The 19,871-nt window shown below is 48.0% G+C and overlaps 2 protein-coding genes across 2 annotated transcripts in view; one reads left to right on the top strand and one right to left on the bottom strand.

The window, feature by feature from the left end:
• The window catches only part of GGA1 (golgi associated, gamma adaptin ear containing, ARF binding protein 1), a 468,858-nt gene that overhangs the window by 104,274 nt on the left and 344,713 nt on the right, over positions 1 to 19,871 (top strand). The window lies entirely within an intron of this gene.
• The window catches only part of NECTIN4 (nectin cell adhesion molecule 4), a 106,337-nt gene that overhangs the window by 16,482 nt on the left and 69,984 nt on the right, over positions 1 to 19,871 (bottom strand). Inside the window, exons 4-5 of the mRNA XM_068252847.1 lie at positions 16,952 to 17,063; positions 3,236 to 3,387 (exon numbers count right to left, since the gene is read on the bottom strand). Coding sequence (XP_068108948.1) covers positions 3,236 to 3,387; positions 16,952 to 17,063 — 264 coding nt within the window. The remainder of the gene's footprint in view (positions 1 to 3,235; positions 3,388 to 16,951; positions 17,064 to 19,871) is intronic.

Here is a 19,871-nt window from a genome sequence, read left to right on the forward strand (position 1 = left end):
CTTTAAACTAGCATTTCAGCATTTTACAATTGCAAAAATACCCCAAATTTGGTGAAATAGTACTTTCAAATTTATTTTTAGTATTTTCTTTGCTTGCTTGTGGCTTAAAAGGCGTATTATGGGACAAGTTGTGAAGATATCACCTAGGAGAAAACTTAGGAGAGAAGGTTAATTTCATATGGCCCTCTATCTCTAATACTTTTAAGCTGGCCATACACTGGCCCGATTTGCCGCCGTTTCGACAGCAGATTCGATCACTGGGATCGAATCTGCTGTCAATCGTTCGCGCTACACGCCGAATTTCGATCCATTTCGTCCGATCCCGTCGATCGCTCCGTGCGGAAAATTACCGTCGATCGCCCGCGGGTAGGGAAGCGCGTCGCTAGCGGCGTTCGATTGCCCGACGACCGACACAATAGAGCCGCATACATTACCTGCTCCGCCAGCGCGACTACCCCCGGTCACCGCTGCTCCGTGTCTGCGCTGGTCTCCGGCATGCTTCAGTTCCTCCTGCCCGGCAGGAAGTTTAAACAGTAGAGGGCGCTCTACTGTTTAAACTTCCTGCCAGGCAGGAACAAGCAAAGCATGCCGGACCTGGAGACCAAAGCGGAGACAGAGCAGCGGTGACCGGGAGGACTCGCGCCGGCGGAGCAGGTAATATATGCGGGGGGGAGCGGCGGCAGCAGCACCACCACAACAGATTGTGAACGGTTTCAGGCTGAAATCGGTTCACAATCTGTTTGCAGTAAAGGTAGCCATACGATCCCTCTCTGATCAGATTCGATCAGAGAGCGATCTATCTGTTGGTCGAATCTGATGGCAAATCGACCAGTGTATGGCTACCTTTAGCCATAGATCCTGAACAAGCATTCAGATCAAATGTTTCTGACTGAAGTATAAGCTGCATGGTTGTTTCAGGTGTGTGATTCAGACACCACTGCAGTCCCAGAGATCAGCAGGGCTGCCAGGCAACTGATATTGTTAAAAGGGAAATTAATATGGTGGCCTCCATATCCCCCAGTTCAGATGTACTTTAAGTGGCAAAATCGCAAGTGATTCCCAGGCCTCATGGTATATCCAATTCCAAAGTCAAAAATAAGTCGTTTTAGCTGGGCACATTTTTACATTCCAGAAGATATTTCGTCACTAATACAAGCAACTCATTGAGTATAAATGAGGTGTAGGAAATACCCAGATAATTATATGTATGGAAAATTCACTTACTCCATGCAACAAAGAGTCTATTCAAATTTAAAACTCATTATGCAGGTGTTAATTATCCTAATTACCTGGGTGAAGGTATTAATTGTCTGTAAAATGTATGGGTAAGGATGTTAAATCAACACTGCATATTGATTATAAATTATGTTGAGTCTCTCTATCTAAAGGCCCGTACACACGCCATACTTCAGCAAACGACGGGTCCATCAGACCCTCCCGCTGGTCGGACGTTCTGCCGACAGTAAGACGTGTGTACAGTCTGTCGGCAGACTGATAAGACTGTTTCTGACAGATTCGCTCAGCGGATCGGTCAGACACAGTCTTATTAGTCTGCTGACAGACTGTACACACGTCCTACTGTCGGCAGAACATCCGCCCAGTAGGAGGATCTGATGAACACGTCGTTTGCTGAAGTATGGCGTGTGTACGTGCCTTAAGGCCGAGGTAGGTGAAGGAGATTGTATGAAGATTTTTAAAACTGGATGGCAACATGAGCAGTGTACCACTTAAGGTGGCCATACATCAGATCATCCATCAGATTTGATTATTATAATCGGAATCATATGAAAATCAGTGCCGCCAAGTTCATGCTCAATCAACAATGTGACCAATTTCGGGCCGAAATTGGTCAATTTAATTGGTCGGACATTATGCAAGATGTAGGGCTGACTTGCTCGATTGTGCATGTGGCCATACGGTGAGCGATATCGGGACAAGTGATGAAACCCCCGATGCTGTCCCATGTAATATGCAATGTACCACTCCCCCAACCCCTCATCCCCCCCTGCTGGCCAGTGCACTATACATTACCTGTCTGCAGCCACCACTTGTCGTCCGTTGACTCTGGGCGCCGCCCTTCATCTATACACGCTCCCCACGTGGTTTCTGGAGTAATGCGGGCGTGTGTAACGTCACATATGTGCCCGTGTTACTCCAGCAACCACGTGGGGCGCGTGTATGGATGAAAGACAGCACCCAGAGGCAGTGGAAGACAAGCGGTGGCCACGGCCAGGGAATGTAGAGTGCACTGGGCACCAGGGAGGTACATTCTACATTAGGGAGACAGCGTTGGGCCAGTGAGGCGGCGGATGCGGCGTCACAATGCCGATTCCAGATTAATTTCAGTATAATATTGATCGGGAATCGGCCTGGGGTGTATGGGCAGCCGACAGAGCTCTTTCTAATCAGATTCGATTAGAGAGAGATTTGTCTCTTGGTCAAATCTGCCCATCATGGCTAGTTGTATAGCTACCTTAAGGCCAGCGCACTTTGCATAATTGTCACCAGAGATTATTTTCGGGTGCAAGTTCATGTACAAGTGTTATACACACATGCTGCATGTCTCCCAGCAAAGCATCCTGTTCTGTTCTATGTGGAGAGGAGGCAGAGGATAAGAAAAAAAAATCACCTGTTTATGGGAATGTCAAAAAGCATGTTCCCACGGGGACAATGCCCTCAGGAGAGAGGGCTGGAGGGGAGGGCAGCAATGTCAGTGGACACCTGCACATGTTAGATTTCCAGCAGAGATAATCAGATTTGATATTTTCAGCCAAGGAAAATCTAAAGTGTGATCTAACCCCAAGCCACCAATTTTAAATTCTAATGCCTCCTAACCATTAACTGTAGTGGTGCTGCTTGTGAGTGAAGCGGCCAGCTGCCGAGGAGCATGGATTCATCAGGATCAGGTGAGATTCACTCACAAGAGTGACACAAGGAAGGGGGGGGGGGGGGGGCGTGGAAAGGGTGGGAGAAATGATGTCGTCCCCCCTCTCCCCATCCCTAGATACCCCAATCCTAATTAGCTCATTCGGCTGGAGACTCGATTGCTTCTGCTTGTGCAGCCTGCACCCCCCGCACACTACGCCGCCGCCTGCCTTCTATTATACAATATAAGAATGAAGATATTGGGTATTATGCTCGGGTCCCACGGTTCATTATACAAATTTTTATTTGAAATCACTGAAGGGGATACAGAAAAGACAGTCACGTTATACAGATCACCCCGTATACCCACCTGCGATGAACACGCTGCCGCTGGCTTGTCGGGCGCCGACCTCGTTTATTGCCTGGCAGCTGTACAATCCAGCGTACGTTGGGACCACCACACCTGGAAATACCAACTTGTTACCTTCATATTTCACGTCTTCAGGAAGCGATCCATTGGCTCTGAGGATAAAGAACAGTGTGAAACCATAATGAGTATCTGAATTCCATAGTGCAATATACAGTATCTTCCAGTGTCCATAAAAACTATGAACTCAGTGTAAACACTATATACCCCATAAGCGCAATGTACTATTCCTACTATATACTCTAAACACTTCATACGCCACATGAACATCATACTCTGCTGCATACGTATTCTGCCACACGCATGCTACACACTCTGTGTTGTATACGTTCAGTTCCTACTTTGTCGTATATAAAATGTATTTTTTTAATGCACACTGTATATGTCTGGCCGAGGTTTTCCTCACTTATTCCCATCCCTCATCTGCACAGATAGCTCCATCTTCTGGCGAGGAAAAATGGGTGCCCCTTTTCGTTAATAAAATTATCGTTATCATCTACCAATATTATTCGTTTTTAAACTGTAAATAGTGTCAATTATCATAATAAAATATCTGCATATATTAATGATATTTTACTACAACTAAACCTAACCCTACTCTCACACAGAACTCTCCAATGCCTAACCGTAACTCCCCCCCCCCCTTCCTGACGCCTAATTCTAAACCCCCCTTCCTGATGCCTAACTCTAAACCCCCCTTCCTGATGACTAACCCTAAAATCACCCTTCCTGAGTGGGAAAAAAAAAAAAAATCCATATCCACTTACCTGGGGCTTCCTCCAGCCCGTGGCAGGCAGGAGGTGCCCTCGCCGCCACTCCGGAGGCTCCCGGCCGTCTCCGGTGGCCGACCCGACCTGGCCAGGCCCGGCTGCCAGGTCGGGCTCTTCTGCGCTACAATCTGCGTTCCACGCGGGCACGCTGACGTCATCGGACGTCCTCCGGGCTGTACTGCACAGGCGCAGTAGTCCTGCGCCTGCGCAGTATAGCTCGGAGGACGTCCGATGACGTCAGCGCGCCCGCGTGGAACGCAAAAGAGCCTGTCGTTGGAGCGCAGAAGAGCCCGACCTGGCAGCTGGCTTGGCCAGGTCGGGTCGGCCACCGGAGACCACCGGGAGCCTGCGGATCGGCGGCGAGGGCACCTCCTGCCTGCCACGGGCTGGAGGAAGCCCCAGGTAAGTGGATATGGATTTTTATTTTTTTTTCCCACTCCCTGAACCTTCCCTTTAAAAAGTAATTTTTAGGAGGAGAAGAAGGATAGATACAATTGTTTATTTCATTAGTTTATTTTCACCTCGGGTGTCCTTTAAACCCTTTACAGTACACCTTCCAGGTGGTTCTGGGTCACTATGAGCTGTCTGGGTGTTCCTTCCTTAGTACCAGTCCAAGCTTTATCCAATAGAAACATAACAATCCATACCATACACTGATGAGGACCAGAAACTCCGAAACAGGCTGTATGTATGTTGGATTGGTGTGGCTCTGTAAAATGTATTCGCTACAGGCTCACTGTACACCAGTGGTTCTGGAGGTGTGTTTGGCTTTCAGGGGCATACAGAGATGATTTGCATATTCAGGAGTGATGCATCATGGTAAACTACAGTTGCTCACTTACAGCTGAATCATTGCATTCTGTTTTAAGAAGGCAAAATTACATTTAGCATTCCTATGTGATATTCACTGAGCCCTGAGGCACTCCCTATACAGAGAGTATCTGATAGCACAACTGGCTTTGTCCAGTCTGCGTCCCCTATCCAGAGAATGCAAATGCTGTGTGAAAGGAAGTTTTAATGCCCAATTTATTATTTATGGAAACGACACACAGTTAAGGATTGATTACTGATGAATTACAGGTACACTTTATCCTGTCCCATACAAACATATGCACCTGTACATGTTGGTGGGCTGCAGCATCACTAATGTGGGAAATATCTGCTCTCACACATGCACCATATGGCTGTATGGCGAGTAGATACCTGTTGTCCATGTTACCATGTTTCCCTAAACCCTCAGGGCACATTCACACTGAGGCGGTGCGGTGAGGTAAACTTACCGCACCCCACCGCTGCCTAATGTAAGTTTGTGGGGTAGTTCACACTCCCCATGTTGCGGTACACTGCGCCGGAAGTGCCCCAACACGCGACCATACCTACGTTATCGTGCGGCGATCTGCTGCGGACCAGAAATCATGTAAGTCTATGGTAAGCTATGGTAAGGCGCGCACATTTAAAAAACCCGCCGCAGTTTTCAGAGTCGAGCTTGCATGGAAGTGTATTTTAGCAAGACACTTCCACGCACGTCATTGGTTGCTTAACAGGAAGTGAGCATCACTTCCTGCTTCGCCTTTGGGGATCACCGTGTAGACCTGTTTTTGGCCTTGGTGGCCTTTCCAGAAATCGAGCCCTGCAGTTACGTAATGCATGTTGTGGAAGTAGTGCACGGGGAATGCTGGTTATACTAAGCAGCAATTGCCTAGTATAACCAGGCCTGGATTTACATCACAGGAGCCTATAGGCACAGATGTCCTGGCACCCTAGAGTTCTTCCTCCTTGAACCTGCAAACCCCACCAAACCGTCCCACAAGTGTGCTGGCTGGTCCAGCTGTCACTTCTCCCTTACCTCCCTTGCCCATCATAGGTAGCTACAGGTGCCCCTTAGTATTAGGTAGCGACGGGGGCATTGCTAGTCCCAAAGATCAGTGGCATGTGCCCCTTATCTATTCTGGGGTGCCCCATATGTCCCCCAGGCAGACTAGAGGCACCACAGCACCCAGCTTGGCACCACAACGTACCCAGCATGCCCCACAAAGGCACCACACCACCCAACATGGCACCACTGCACCCAGCATGGCCCATAGAGGCACCATAGCACCCAGCAGAGCACCACAGCACACAACAATGGGGAGTGTGCTGAGTGATATGGTGCCATGCTAGATGCTGTGGTGCCTTTATTGGGGCATGCAGGGAGCTGTGATTCCTCATGCTGGGAAGTTGTGTTGCCTCAATGGGAGGTCCATGGGAGCATGAGAAGGGGTCCAGTAGAGGGTCAGGGAATGATATGGGGGGAGTGGTAGCAGGCTGGGCCGCCCAGCAAAAAGCCAGAGCAGCCAGCACAGAAGCCAGGTAACTTTGCCTAGTTATGTTTAAGTGACACTGCCTATTTATGATATGCTATTTTATTATTATTATTATTAATGGAGAGGGGGCTTCAACCAACATTTTGCTGGGCAGGCCTACTTAGACCGCTGTTAAAGAGACACTGAAGCGAGAATAATTCTTGCTTCAGAGCTCATAGTTAGCAGGGGCACGTGTTCCCCTGCTAAACCGCCGCTATCCCGCGGCTAAACGGGAGTCCCTTCACCCCCAACCCCCCCCCCCCCCCGCAAAATCAACGACCAAATTGGTCTAACGGCTGCAGCCCTGCCTTACAGCGCGTCTATCAGCGGCGCATCGCCGCCTCTCCCCCGCCCCTCTCAGTGAAGGAAGACTGAGAGGGGCGGGGAGAGGCGGAGATACGCGCTGACAGACGCGCGTGGGGCAGGGCTGCGGCGGTTAGCCCTGCCCCAATGCGGAAGCGCTCCCCCGCTGCACCGAGGGGATATGGGGGTGAAGGGACCCCCGTTAAGCCGCGGGATAGCGGCGTTTTAGCAGGGACACACATGCCCCTGCTATCTATGAGGTCTGAAGCGAGATTCATTCTCGCTTCAGACTCTCTTTAAGTTCAAGTAATTTTGGCTCCCATGACCACACCCACATTTTGATGTATAGCCACACCCATTTTTCAGCTGGAGTGCCCAAAAGTGCCCCAGATCTCTTAGGATCCTAGCAACGCCCCTGGGTAGCGAGTGGTGCCCCCTGACTAAAGGGAGATCTAGTCAGTACAATGCAGACACCCGGGTGAGTAACCTCTCATTTACATTCCGCTCAGTACTCTGCATAGGGAAAGAGGGTGGGAGGCACTGGGGGAGGGGAGTAAACCGCCTTTCCATCATCAGGCGCCTGTAGGCACATGCCTATGGTGCCTTATAGTAAATCAGGCCCTGAGTATAACCAGCATTCCGCATGCACTACCTAGGTAACACGAGGGGCGCTATTTATGCAACGCGTGCTGCGTAACTCCTGCCGTGCCCTGGTGAATAAGCCCTCGGCATTCTTCCCAGCGTTTGGCAAATAGACTCCTAGAATACAAACTGATACTTAAAGCGGACCTGAACTCCGAACTTCCTCTGTGCTCTAAAAGATACACAACAGCATAAAATCATTTATTTGTTACAGCCGATACAAATCCTGCAATACATTTGCAGTGTGTCTACTTCCTACTTGTATGGAACCAGATATAGGGTTAACATCCCGTGTTTAGAAATTAGCTGCCCTGCTGTGGCAGAGGAGATTCCTGAGCTGACACAGCTGAGAGATCAAATTACAACTTGTGATTAGACACAAATGAGGGGGAATTAGACAGGCTTAACTCTCTAAATACATACAGGGTGCATTTCTCTTTGTTTTCCCTCTATCCTGTGCAAGCGTTCAGGTCCACTTTAATGATATGTAGCTTCTGTATAACAGCTGAAGTATGTTGGAATAGATTAGGGTCCTGTAAAAATGCTCGATTCGTTGCTTGCCTGGACTTTTTACCTAAGCCAGTCCAGGCTTGCTGAATAAGCTGTGCTAACCTCACTGCAAATGCCTCTACAAACCAGGCCCCGGATTTGAGGCAAATCAGCAGCGGCATGCTTCTCCAGCACTGGTAATGGGTGCAGTTAAGCCTGATTAAACATTGCCAACTATTTAACTGTCAGGCTAATTGTTTGGCTTCAGTAATTCCTGAAACACCTGGATCTAGCAGAGGTCGCAGCCACTCCTGCTCTATGCAGCGTGGATTTCAGCCAATCAAACTTCTGATTCATGCTCAGTGGATTCTAATTGGCCCTGTTCTAAGCTGCCTACGGTCTGCATTCAATTATTGGCATCTCTAATACTGACCCTGTATTGAGAGTGACATAGAGGGTGCCATATTTATTTCTCTTTAAAGGGAACCTGAGATGGGGCCACAGTATAAAGACATACATACCCGGGGCTTCCTCCAGCCCCCTCTGGCCTGATTGCTACCACGCCGTCCCTATCTGACTCCTTGTTCACTCGTAATTGGCCCCAAAAAGTCCTCCAGTCCAAGGCCAACCGTGCATGCGCGGTCATGTTGCCAGGGGTGCTCTGCGCCTGTGCAGTACAGAGAGCGAGACGGGGGGGGGGGGGGGGGGGCGCCTTGACTGGACTGTGCCGGCTGATCCTGATGGGGCCAGATGCGAGCGAACGGGGATCCAGAAGAGGACGGCGTGGGAGCGATCAGGCCGGTGGGGACTGGAGGAAGTCCCAGCTATGTATCTTTTTTCAGGTACACTTTAAACAGTGCCAACTACCTTGCAGTCTTTTGGATCTTTTGCCTTCCACTTGCAGGTGCAAGTATGGCCTGTGCAGTAGGCTGCACAGTACCTCATATTCATGGCTTTTTCTGGCGCATACAAGCTGTTTTGTGCTACTGCGCATACTTGCACCTAGGCCATACTTGCACCTAGGCCATACTTGCACCTAGGCACAGGAGCCACTCTCATACACGGAAGGGAGCATGGCCATGAAGAAGAAGAGGATCTCGGCAAGCGTGGGTAGGTTGCATAAAAATCGGAGAAGCCTCTGGATCATCCAGAGACTGGCTTCCCTATACTGAGGTAAGTATCTAACTTCACTTCCTTCCATGACTGGGCCACCCGTGAGGCAGGTTCCTCAGGTGGCGGAAGTAGGCGGGTGCGCCCTCCTGGCTGTGGGTGGGGAGGGGCGCCGAGCTGGAGTGCCCCTCACTGAAGTATAGTGGGCGGCATGGCAGGAAGTGACACGGTGAGCAGTGGAACGCAAGTATGCATGTAGGCAATTGCTTTACTTGTATTAGTGACAGAATTGTGGGTAATTTATACTCACAAGTAATATTGACTTGTTTTTAGGCACTTTTTTCTTCGTAATTGACCTGAGGAAGTGGGCAGAGACCCATGAAATGCATTGTCATCTGTACAATTGTGCTTCAATACGGATCTTTTCCAATATATCGGTGTCATGTATCTTGGGAGGTAAGACACGTCTGAATATTTTTATTACAATTTTTTTTAATTATAACTTTGTACTCATATCAAGGGTATACACTATTTTTGGGTGCCACCAAAAAACTCAGAAGCAGAGGACCTGCAAGACAGCCAAGCAATTGGGGTTGTTTAAGTATATGTATCGGCCTCCACAACCCCCTCTCTACAGGGTCACTTTGTGTCATACCTGTATCAGGTATCCTCTAATGACGAAACTTCATTACTTAAATGGCATGCTATAGCTCATATTGCTGCAAAACCTCTTGCCGAGACTACATGTTGGCTTTTTTGGTTATTTGATCCTTTTTCTTTAGAAAGAAAAGAATGAGTAGAATATAGAAAACTTTGGGGAAAGCTGATTTACCATTTACACATATTTTTGTTTAGCTAGTGTGCTCCACTGAAAGCCCAGTGCAATTTGGATGTGTAATAACTGTATAATGTCTGTATTTATGTATGCGTACATATTTTGTTAGTGTAGTTTATGCTCAATGTTGTTGATATTGCAGTGACCGTGAGCGTATTTGGTAGACTGCTAAAGTTGCCATGCACATGGAGCGCACAATAATCTTACCATTACTTACAGTGAAGAGGTAGAGCGCAGTGCGCAATTAGTGCAACCTGCGTTACCTAGGTAACACTAGCGTTGTTAGAGTAATGCGTACTAAGCAAGAAGGGTAATGCATGTTATTCTAGCAATGCTCACATTACCTAGATAATGCAGGTCGTGCTAATTGCACAGTGCATGGTACCTTGTCAACGTAAATAACTGTAAAATTGGTCTGCGCTCCCGGCGATTTTCCTGAATATGCCCCATTATAGCTCACTCTTAGTTAGTTAGTTAGTGTACTACTTATACTGCATTTTTGCAGTGCTTTAACATGGTATATACAGTCATTTGACTAACTGTCCCTCAGCAGAGCTCACATTCCAATCATTACCATAGTAAGTTACTGTTTACTGTCTGTTGTTCCGATTGTAGTCTACAGGTAATCAGGCGACTTGGGGGCCAATCAACCATTCGATTTGATTATTATAATAGGTTTGGACTAAAATCGGGGCTGCCAAGAGCATGCCTGAACGACAATGGCAGCAATTTCGGGTCGAAATTGGTCGCATGTACCGATCAAACATGCTGCAAGATGTAGGGCCGATACTCAAGATCGGGTGTTTGGCTGTAACAGCACGTGATATTGGGACGAGTGACAAACTTGACGGAATCCCCGGCGTTGTCCCCACTAGTGTAAAGTAGCCCCTGTTGCTCCGTGCAGTGTGTCTGCCGCTGGCTCTGTGCTCCATCCTCCGCCCACATACACGCGCCTCAGGTGGTTGCCGTCGTAAAGTAGGCGCGTGTGTGACATCACATGCGCCCCCATGTATATGTCGGCAACCATGTGGGGCGGGTGTATGTGGACAGAGGTTGGAGCACGGAGTTAGCGCACAACTCCGACAGGTTAAGCACACTGCACGGTGCACCGGAGAGGAACATTGTACACTTGGGGGGGGGGGGGGGGGAGCGGCAGGGGCAGCAGATGCAGCGTCACAAGGCCGATTCTCAAGTGATTTCATGCTGAAATAAATCAGGAATCGGCCTGCGGTGTATGGGCAGGCAACAGATCTCTATCCAATCAGATTCAATCAGAGAGAGATCTGTCTCTTGGTCAATTTGCCCATACATAGTCTGATGTATGGGCACCTCAAGTGATCTCGGGATCGAAACCACTTAGCTACCTTAAAGGAGGGAAACTTCCGGATCCTATCGAGGCTTCCTTCACTGCTGTAAAGCTCCCCAATCCCCATTGCAGAGTGCGCCCCCTTCACATCTCGGGCCGTGCAGCTCCTCATCAGGAAGCGGGGCCATGCAGTAGCCGTGCGAGCCTGCCCATGCATGCGCAGTAGCACAGAGCCCACGGCTCCAGGTTATTACGTATGCGCAGGCGTCCTGGGTCGGCTATTACGCAGCCACGTTGGAGTAGGAAGAGCTGCGTGGCCTGTGAGGATTAGCGACAATGCATTGTCGCTAATCTTCTGGGGGCCCGCGCTCAGCAACAGAGGACAACGCAACTGGGAGGGAGGCCTCTATAGGATCCTGAGGCTTCCCTCTCTTTAGGTAAGTATTCTGTGTACTGTCTAAATCTGTGTAGCCGAACTTCGGCTCCGGTACTCTTTAAGGCCAATTTTTTGGGAGGACCGATTAACTTATCTGGATGTTTTTGGGATGTGGCATTAAACCAGCGTGGGACATGGGAGGAAACCCACGCAAACCCAGGGAGAACATACAAACTCCATTCAGATAGCGATTTGAACCAGGGACCCTTGTGCTACAATGTGTGAGTGCGAGCCACTGTGCCACTGCGATAGTTACACTGTACATGATTCAGGGTAGGTCAGGTTTGGTTTAGGATAAAGGGGATATATACAGCTGTCCATTGTAAATGGATGTTGAGAGGTTAGTAGCACTATAGCCAACGACAAACAAACAAAAAATAAATTCTTTTTTGCGTCATCTGCCTACAGAATAATACGTAAAAAAGTACACAACAACACACACCAAGACTAACAAATGGCACACAGCTTACTCACTGAACTGGGTGCAATACATGAAGGTTACTCACACAAACCTGATACCTTTGTACCTGCTGCCTCTGCATCAGCTCTCCTCCTGTGACACCCTACCTAGCCTAACCCTAACCCCAGGCTGTCAGCAGGACAGGAAATGACGGAAAACAGGCAGGGGCAGGGAGTTTATTCACTTTTAAACAATGTACATTGCCTGGCTGTCCTGCTGACCCTCTGCCTCTAATACTTTTAGCCATAGAACCTGAATAAGCATGCAGATCAGATGTTTCTGACAAAAATATGACAAGATTAGCCACATACTTGTTTTATGTGTGTGATTCAGACTTTACTGATACCAGAATGATCAGCAGGATGCCAGGCAACTGGTATTGTTTAAAAGGAAATAAATATGGCAGCCTCCATAGGTCTGTCACCTCTGGTTCCTTTTAACTTGCTCGTTTAGTTGTCTAGCATGGCAAATCACTAGGTGACATTGTGCAACAGCTGATGCCAGATCTTGGCCGAAGATGACCATAAGGGACCTTGTACGCATTGCTTTGAGTTGCAACTGGACGCAGCGCATTAAGTGTAAAAGGGCCCTAAATGATCAACTTGGTTAAGAAAAAAAATGAAACTAGCTCCTGTGTGTAGCGTATTAGTTGGCAGTGTTCTCATTTGGGAGTTCTGCTCTGGGAGTGATTTATGTGCTTTGGATAACAGCTCCCCTCAGTGATCCGTTTTCCATATCTCTGAACTTTTCGAGACAAGAAAGAGTTCTCAATGCAAACATATTTTGGCAAAAGACACACCCACCACACCTCCGGCCACACCCTCATCACGCTAGACAGGCATATCATGAAGAATTTATGAACAAAACACACAATGTCATTTTTTTCTAAATCACACAGCTCCTTTCTTCACCTCTGATCTTCCTGTAGCATTAAGAGCTAAGCAAGGCCATAAAATGCACTACAATGTCGCCCCTTTCTTATTGGTGATATTCACTTGTACACATCCTTTTTTTATTACTCTTGTTGTTTTTAGTATTGATATAGCGCCGACATCTCTCTCAGCGCTGTACAGAGTATATTTTGTCTTGTCACTAACTGTCCCTCAGAGGGGCTCACAATTACCCAACCATAAACTGGAGTGCCTGGAGGAAACCTATGCAGACACGGGAAGTGCCACCCACTATGCCACTGTGCCGCCCATTTTTACATCAGTCCTAAGAGTCAGACATTAGAGCAGGAAAGAAGGACAGTGAGATTTCCAAAAAGGAACTATCCTTCCAAAAGAGATATAGTTATGAGCTATGACTTCGGGGGTTGATTCAAAAGCTTACTTATTTTTCATCTTAACTGTAAGGCGATAAAAAGCATGGTTCCCACTTGGGCAGATGCAAAATGGACACGGTAAGCGCGTCCGCCAATTTTGCATCCGCTCTGTGCCATCTGCTCCACATCCACCCACCGTCCGAAGGGATCTCGGCTCACCTATATTCAGTCCGGAGACCGACAGGAGCGTGGAGCTCTCCATAGGTTGCATTCGGTCAATTCTCCCTAGCAACAGGGAGAATTTTTATTGGTTCGCCATGAACTAATGAGAATTCTCCCTGTTGCTGAGGATTCCCATTGGTCTTTTGCATCCCAACGGGGATTCCCTTGCTTCATCCCTGCGTACAGGGAGCAAGTGGCCCAGGGCAGACGCATCCGCCTACCGGGATTATTGCAGACTGCACAGGAGTGTGGTCTGCTTACTGCAATGGATCCCGCGGATCAGTTGCAGAGTGACAGATTTATAAAATAGGAGCCATTTGCTTGTCCGTTGAGCGATGAGTGGAGAACAAACAAAAAATGTACGTTCTCTGCTCTAGTGGGGACACAGCCTAATTTTATGAAATAAACAGACAAGGGGCCCGATTCACTAACCAGTGCTAACCTAGTTAACACGCCTAAAGGCTTTGGGCGTGCTAACTAGGGTGCTATGTAGTTAGCACATACCAAGGTGAATCAGATCGTGTGCAAAGTACCACACGCAAAGGCCGGTGCACACGAAACGTCGCATCAGGCGCAATGAAAACGGCGCACCTGATGCGCCTATAATGGCGCATTAGGTGCGCCCTAAATGTCGCACCCATGCGCCATTTAGAGCGCATCCAATGCGACGTCTCGCGTGCACCGGCCTTTGCACGCGGCACTTTGCGTGCGAGCGCTAATTAGCATGTGCAAATGATTTTTAGGCGTGATAAAGTGCTTTTCACAAGCGTGCTAACAGTTAGCACCGCTTTGTGAATCAAGCCCAAGGAGAGATAAATCATCAGTATAGTCAAATAAGGAGAGATAAATCATAAGTTAAGTTAAGGAGAGATAAATTGTGAGTTAATACGTATGGTGAGATAATTCAACAGAAAAGCTTTGTGAATCAGCCCCTTGATCTTTTAAATGAAAGTATCTCTCCTCAGTGACGTTCTGTACTGTACACACTGGCCCCCGTTGTCTGGATGGGGATGAAGGGGTTACATGTTATACACAACACACACGCATGCAGCAGCTTGTACAGAAAGGTGTGATCATCCTCAGCATGACATCATCAACTGGTCCGACCAGAATCTCCAGCCTGTGTTTTCTCACGCAGTGACTAGACTAGCAGAGAGCAGCTGTTTCTGCTGAGAGTAGAGCAGTGAAGCCTGAGGACAGAGCCCCTCTTGTGCTGATCTATACTGAACCCCATTACAGGAACTGCAGTCCAGGCCTGTCCCTGGGGACCGTAGCTTTACACCTGGGGACCCCTGGAAATGGCAGGCGGTCCGGATGCGGGCATGACTCTCGACGTATCCTGGGCATGTTGTAGCCCGCTCAGTCGCTGCTTCTTTAGATTCAGATCTAGATGAATCAGCAATTTCTTCCTCATCCCACATGACACTTCACTTTCATCTCAATTTTATATCAGTGGGTTCAGCCCTTTGCTGTGAGAATCAAAGTGTACGTTTTATACAGTGTTATTTCCTCTTACTTTGACAAAAACTGAAGTCTCTTCAAAATTCTGTGCCTGGCCTACAAATCTGTAAAAAAGACCTGCTTAACCTACATCTCTGAACTAGTCCACAGACATAAACCTGTCCGTCCCCTCCAATGACCTGTGCCTGACCACCCTGCGCATTTCCCACTCCTATGCAAAACTGCAAGACTTTTCAAGAGCTGCCCCCACTCTCTGAAACTCCCTTCCACCACCCATTAGACTTGCCCCATTATTCTACACCTTCAAGCCCTCAAAACGCACCTCTTCAAAATCACCTGGCCCCTTGTATCAATGCCATAAATCGCTCTGCTGAGCACCTATTATGCAATCCGTACCTAGTGTGTCCCCTCCCCTCCCTTTAGATCATGCATGTCAAACTCCGGCCTGCAGGCCAAATCTGGCCCTCAGAGCCATTAAATTCGGCCAGCAAGTGGTTTCCCCACTTTGCCTTATGTTTGGCCCACTCTAGACCACCAGGGAAGCTAAATTGGAGGTGAAGCCCTAGAACACCAGGGAAGCCATATGGGGGAGGTAGGGGGAAAGCACTAAACACGAAGGAACTGTATAAGGGAGAGCAGGGGACTCTAGACACCAGGAAACTATATAGAGGAGGGAGGACCACTAGACACCAGGGAACTGTATAGGGGTTGGAGGGAGGGCATTAGACATCAGGAAACTTTATAAAGGAGGAAGGTGGCCAGTAGACATTGAGGTTTTCCTGCGACTAGGTCCCAGTGTAAAATATTGACCCACTTTGTATTTGAGTTTGACACCCCTGCTTTAAATAGTAAGCCTCTGGCAGGGTCCTTCCGGAGTGTATTCAACTTGATCATGCAACCCTTTCATTGGGTGCCATTCCTGCAGACTGACTTGGACTAGAATTATGTGGTCTCTAAAGACTTAAACACCAATGCGTGATCTTACATCTTGTTACATCTTGTACCTTGTTGTCTATCTCCCTCTTTATCTATTGCTCAGCGCTGCGTAATATGTTGGTGCTTTATAAATACAATACAATAATAATCTATTTCCTACCATATTGACCCCCTCATATTCGACAATTTTCATAATAATTCCATTTTACAGCCTTTGTGATAGCTTCATGTTTGCTATGAAAAAATGCATCCGTTGGAAGGGAATGGATGCTCTATCGTTGTTGTTTCCCAGTGTTAGTGCGGCAGTAGAATGTGTCCGTTCTGCACGGTAAATCCCCATAGGGAGCTCCTGTGAGATTACCAAAAGATGTTTCATGTAGCGGCTGCTAAAAGCACGAACCATCAAACAACTAGGGTGGATTGAACCGCCATGTCTGCATCTGCACCCTGAGTTTCCCTTTACCGGCATTCATTGCCAGTACGTATTTAAAGCTTAAAAGGAAGCTGAGAGAGTGATATGAAGCGGCGACCCCCTCAAAGCTGACCGGCCCCGTGCCTCCTCATCACGGCCCCGCACATGCGCAGTATGGGAAAATTGCTACCGGGCATGTGCAGAACACCCCGGCAATGGGAATGCAATTAGTGCGCAGCTCGATGGTGCGCATGAGCACTAGCCTGCAAATGTCCATGACTGCCCCGCTTTGAGGGGGTCACTGCTGCTGGCTGAAGGGTCACAGAAGGATGGCGCGGGCACAGGATGACTGCGGGGGGCTGCAAGAAGCCCTGGGTAAGTTAAATTGCCTTTTGTTTTCCACCTAAGTAATCCTTTAACACTATAGCGCCTCTGAAGATTGAATGCGGTGGCTGAAGGAGGGCCCCTGCTGGGCCTCTCCATCCCAGGGGCCCCAGTGCGGTTGCAGCCTCCACATCCCCTATTGCTACACCACTGGATTCCATGCATTATGAGTTGTTCAACTTTACACAATCACATAAGTCATAGAGTTCACTTTACATAGCAAATGTATGAGTAACACACTAGTCATGTACATATGCGAAACAATGTCATATTGGTATGTATGTTACCTGCTCCACTTGTACGTTGGCATTGGGTTCCCTTCGCAAACACACTGAAGCTCAGCACCTTCTTTGCCCACAAACCAGCCTTCGTGGCCTTGTATAGTCGCCTCTGCAATATCTGTGGAGGGCCAAAGTACTGATCAGAATACAAGGCAGGGACACATGGGACAATGTAAGCAAGACCAGATTTTGCTTTTTCTGCCCCTAAGCCAAGTATGTTGAAGCTCCTCCTCCATGTGCAGCGGTGCCCCTCCCATTCCATATGTAGCCCCCTCTGCCGTGTGTAACATCCATGTACTGCAGCCCCTCCCTTTCATGTACTTGGGCATCAGCTTCCCTTTTTCATGTGTTGCTCTCCATTTGCACCCTTTTCTATCATATAGGCTGCAACCGCCCAAAGCCCGAGCCTTTGTGGCTTTTCCAGAAATCCGGCCCTAAATCTAACTGAACAATCAGACTAATGCTAGGCATACACAAGCAGATTGCAGCTTTATATGCCATGCCGATCAAACCCTCCCTGATCAGAGATCAACTGAATAGTGGATGATTCCTACACCACACTGCACACTACATAAATGTTAGCTGTGATTGTCAGGCATTGATTGAACTGCAGGTGCTGTACTGCTTAAAGAGAGTCTGAAGCGAGAATAAATCTCGCTTCAGACCTCATAGATAGCAGAAGCATGTGTGCCCCTGCTAAAACGCCGCTATCCCGCGGCCTAACGGGGGTCCCTTCACCCCCAAATCCCCTCCGTGCTGCCGGGGAGCGCTTCCGCATTGGGGCAGGGCTAAACGCCGCAGCCCTGCCTCATGCGCGTCTATCAGACGCGTACCTCCGCCTCTCCCCCGCCCCTCTCAGTCTTCCTTCACTGAGAGGGGCGGGGGAGAGGCGGCGATGCGCGTCTGATAGACGCGACTAGAGGCAGGGCTGCAGCTGTTAGAGAGAAGAAGAGAAAATTTACGACCAAGTTTACGACCAAGTTTTGCGGGGGTGGGTTTGGGGGTGAAGAGACCCCCGTTTAGCCGTGGGATAGCGGCGTTTTAGCAGGGGCACACATGCCCCTGCTAACTATGAGCTCTGAAGCGAGATTTAGTCTCTTTAATGGGGTTGATTCATGAGCAGCACAGCTTAATGAGAAGAGCGCGAGCCCAGCCCATGCTATGCTGCGGTACTTACGCACACTTCTTCTAACTAACGCTCCGCTGAACCCACCCTGAGCCCCGGCGGGTCCAGTGGCATTAATAGATGTCATTCCAGTGATTTGATTGGCCCAGGCTATTGGGCCAATCAAAGTGCGGAATTCGTGTCAATTAAAGCTACTGGACCCACTGGGGCTCAGGGCAGGTTCAGGGGAGCGGCCATTAGTTAGAAGAAGCGTGCGCAAGTTACCAGTGCACACTAGCTGCACTACCGCAGCAGCATAGCATGTGCTGGGCTCGTGCTCTTGTTATTAAGCTGCGCTGCTAAAGCAGCCCATCTTGATAAATCAACCCCAATGTAATTAAATGCTATTTAGCCATCAATACCACCCCCAACAACCCCCCTCCCCCTTGTTTACCAACACATTCAATCCCACTGCTGATCAATAACGTTGACAAATCCAATCAATAGTGAATCGACTGGTTACACCTGGGGCAATCGATGTCTTGCAGATTTGATCGAAGTCTTTGAATTGGCCAGAAAAATTGATTCATGTATGCCTAGCTTAAATGATCTCTTAAATAGAGCAGATCAAACATTGAATGAAAAGCTTAACAAATCCATCAGCTCCCAGAAACTTGATTTATTTTTTAATATAAGTTCTTTAAATTAAATGACTGATTTTGTGTTGAAATTTCTGTTGCGTCATTTGAGTCAGTTTGATGTATCTAATACAGTTTATGGGTGTATTTCAGTGTCTTGACACCTTAAAAAAGAAGCACAGAGACAACAGGAGTCCAAATAGCGCAATATGTCATACAAATTGATGTTTAAAATAAGACAAGAATTTTCTCACAAAGGTGGGTTGCATGGGAGGCAACCGACCACTTGAGGCGGGTAGAGATGTATAACCCGACTCTACTCTAGCCTAGACTGGATGCAGTCGCTCTCTTGAAGAAAAAAAGATTGGTGACCTCCACTGTGTATAACAATGTGAGAGGCCAACTTGTACCCCTCCAACAGACAAGGTGGGAGGTGTAAGTAAGCACAATGGGTGTAAGAGATTGGCTCAAAACTGAGTTAAACACAAAGAAAAAGAAAAAAGGAGGTGGCTTATCTTAAAAACGCCAATCTCATATGATAATGAAATTTATTATGCTAATAAATGCCATTATCATATGAGATTATTGTTTTTGAGGTAAGCCACCTCCTCCTTTTTATTTGTTTTTAACTCAGTTTTATACATCCTTGGGCACCTCTTACCCCCATTGTATTTAATAGATTGCTTCAGACTAAGTATTCACTTAGATCATTTCTTGTAGCCACCTTGAGGCCTCTTTTCCATGGGTTGCTGAACTGCACGCTTCTTGGGCAGGCTAGCCTTCCATCTGCCGGCCACAAGAGCCTTCCATACAGCCAAATGGCAGCATTTGGTAGCATCTAACGTTTTACATGGGGTGCCGTTACCCATCAGAGGACAGCCACCAGCCGTGCTCCGATGCAACGTTATTAGAGAGGGGGCACCTGTTTACCAACCATGCTGAGCACTAGCAAGCACTCGTATGGTGAATAAGAGCAGCCAACAGGAGGCCAATTCACCACCTTCAGCTGATCTTGAAAAAGAGGCCTGAGTAACATTTCCTTATCATTGTCTGCATCCACTTAACTTCACCAGTCTAGTACCAGTTTCCATTCTGCACCTGCTATTGATTACCTTTTAGGTTGAAGATGACTGTGGAGCAACACAGTTCAGACTACGTAGAGTCTAGCAGCAAGATGGCATCT

Source organism: Hyperolius riggenbachi, chromosome 9, assembly GCF_040937935.1.
Source record: "Hyperolius riggenbachi isolate aHypRig1 chromosome 9, aHypRig1.pri, whole genome shotgun sequence".
NCBI lineage: Eukaryota > Metazoa > Chordata > Amphibia > Anura > Hyperoliidae > Hyperolius > Hyperolius riggenbachi.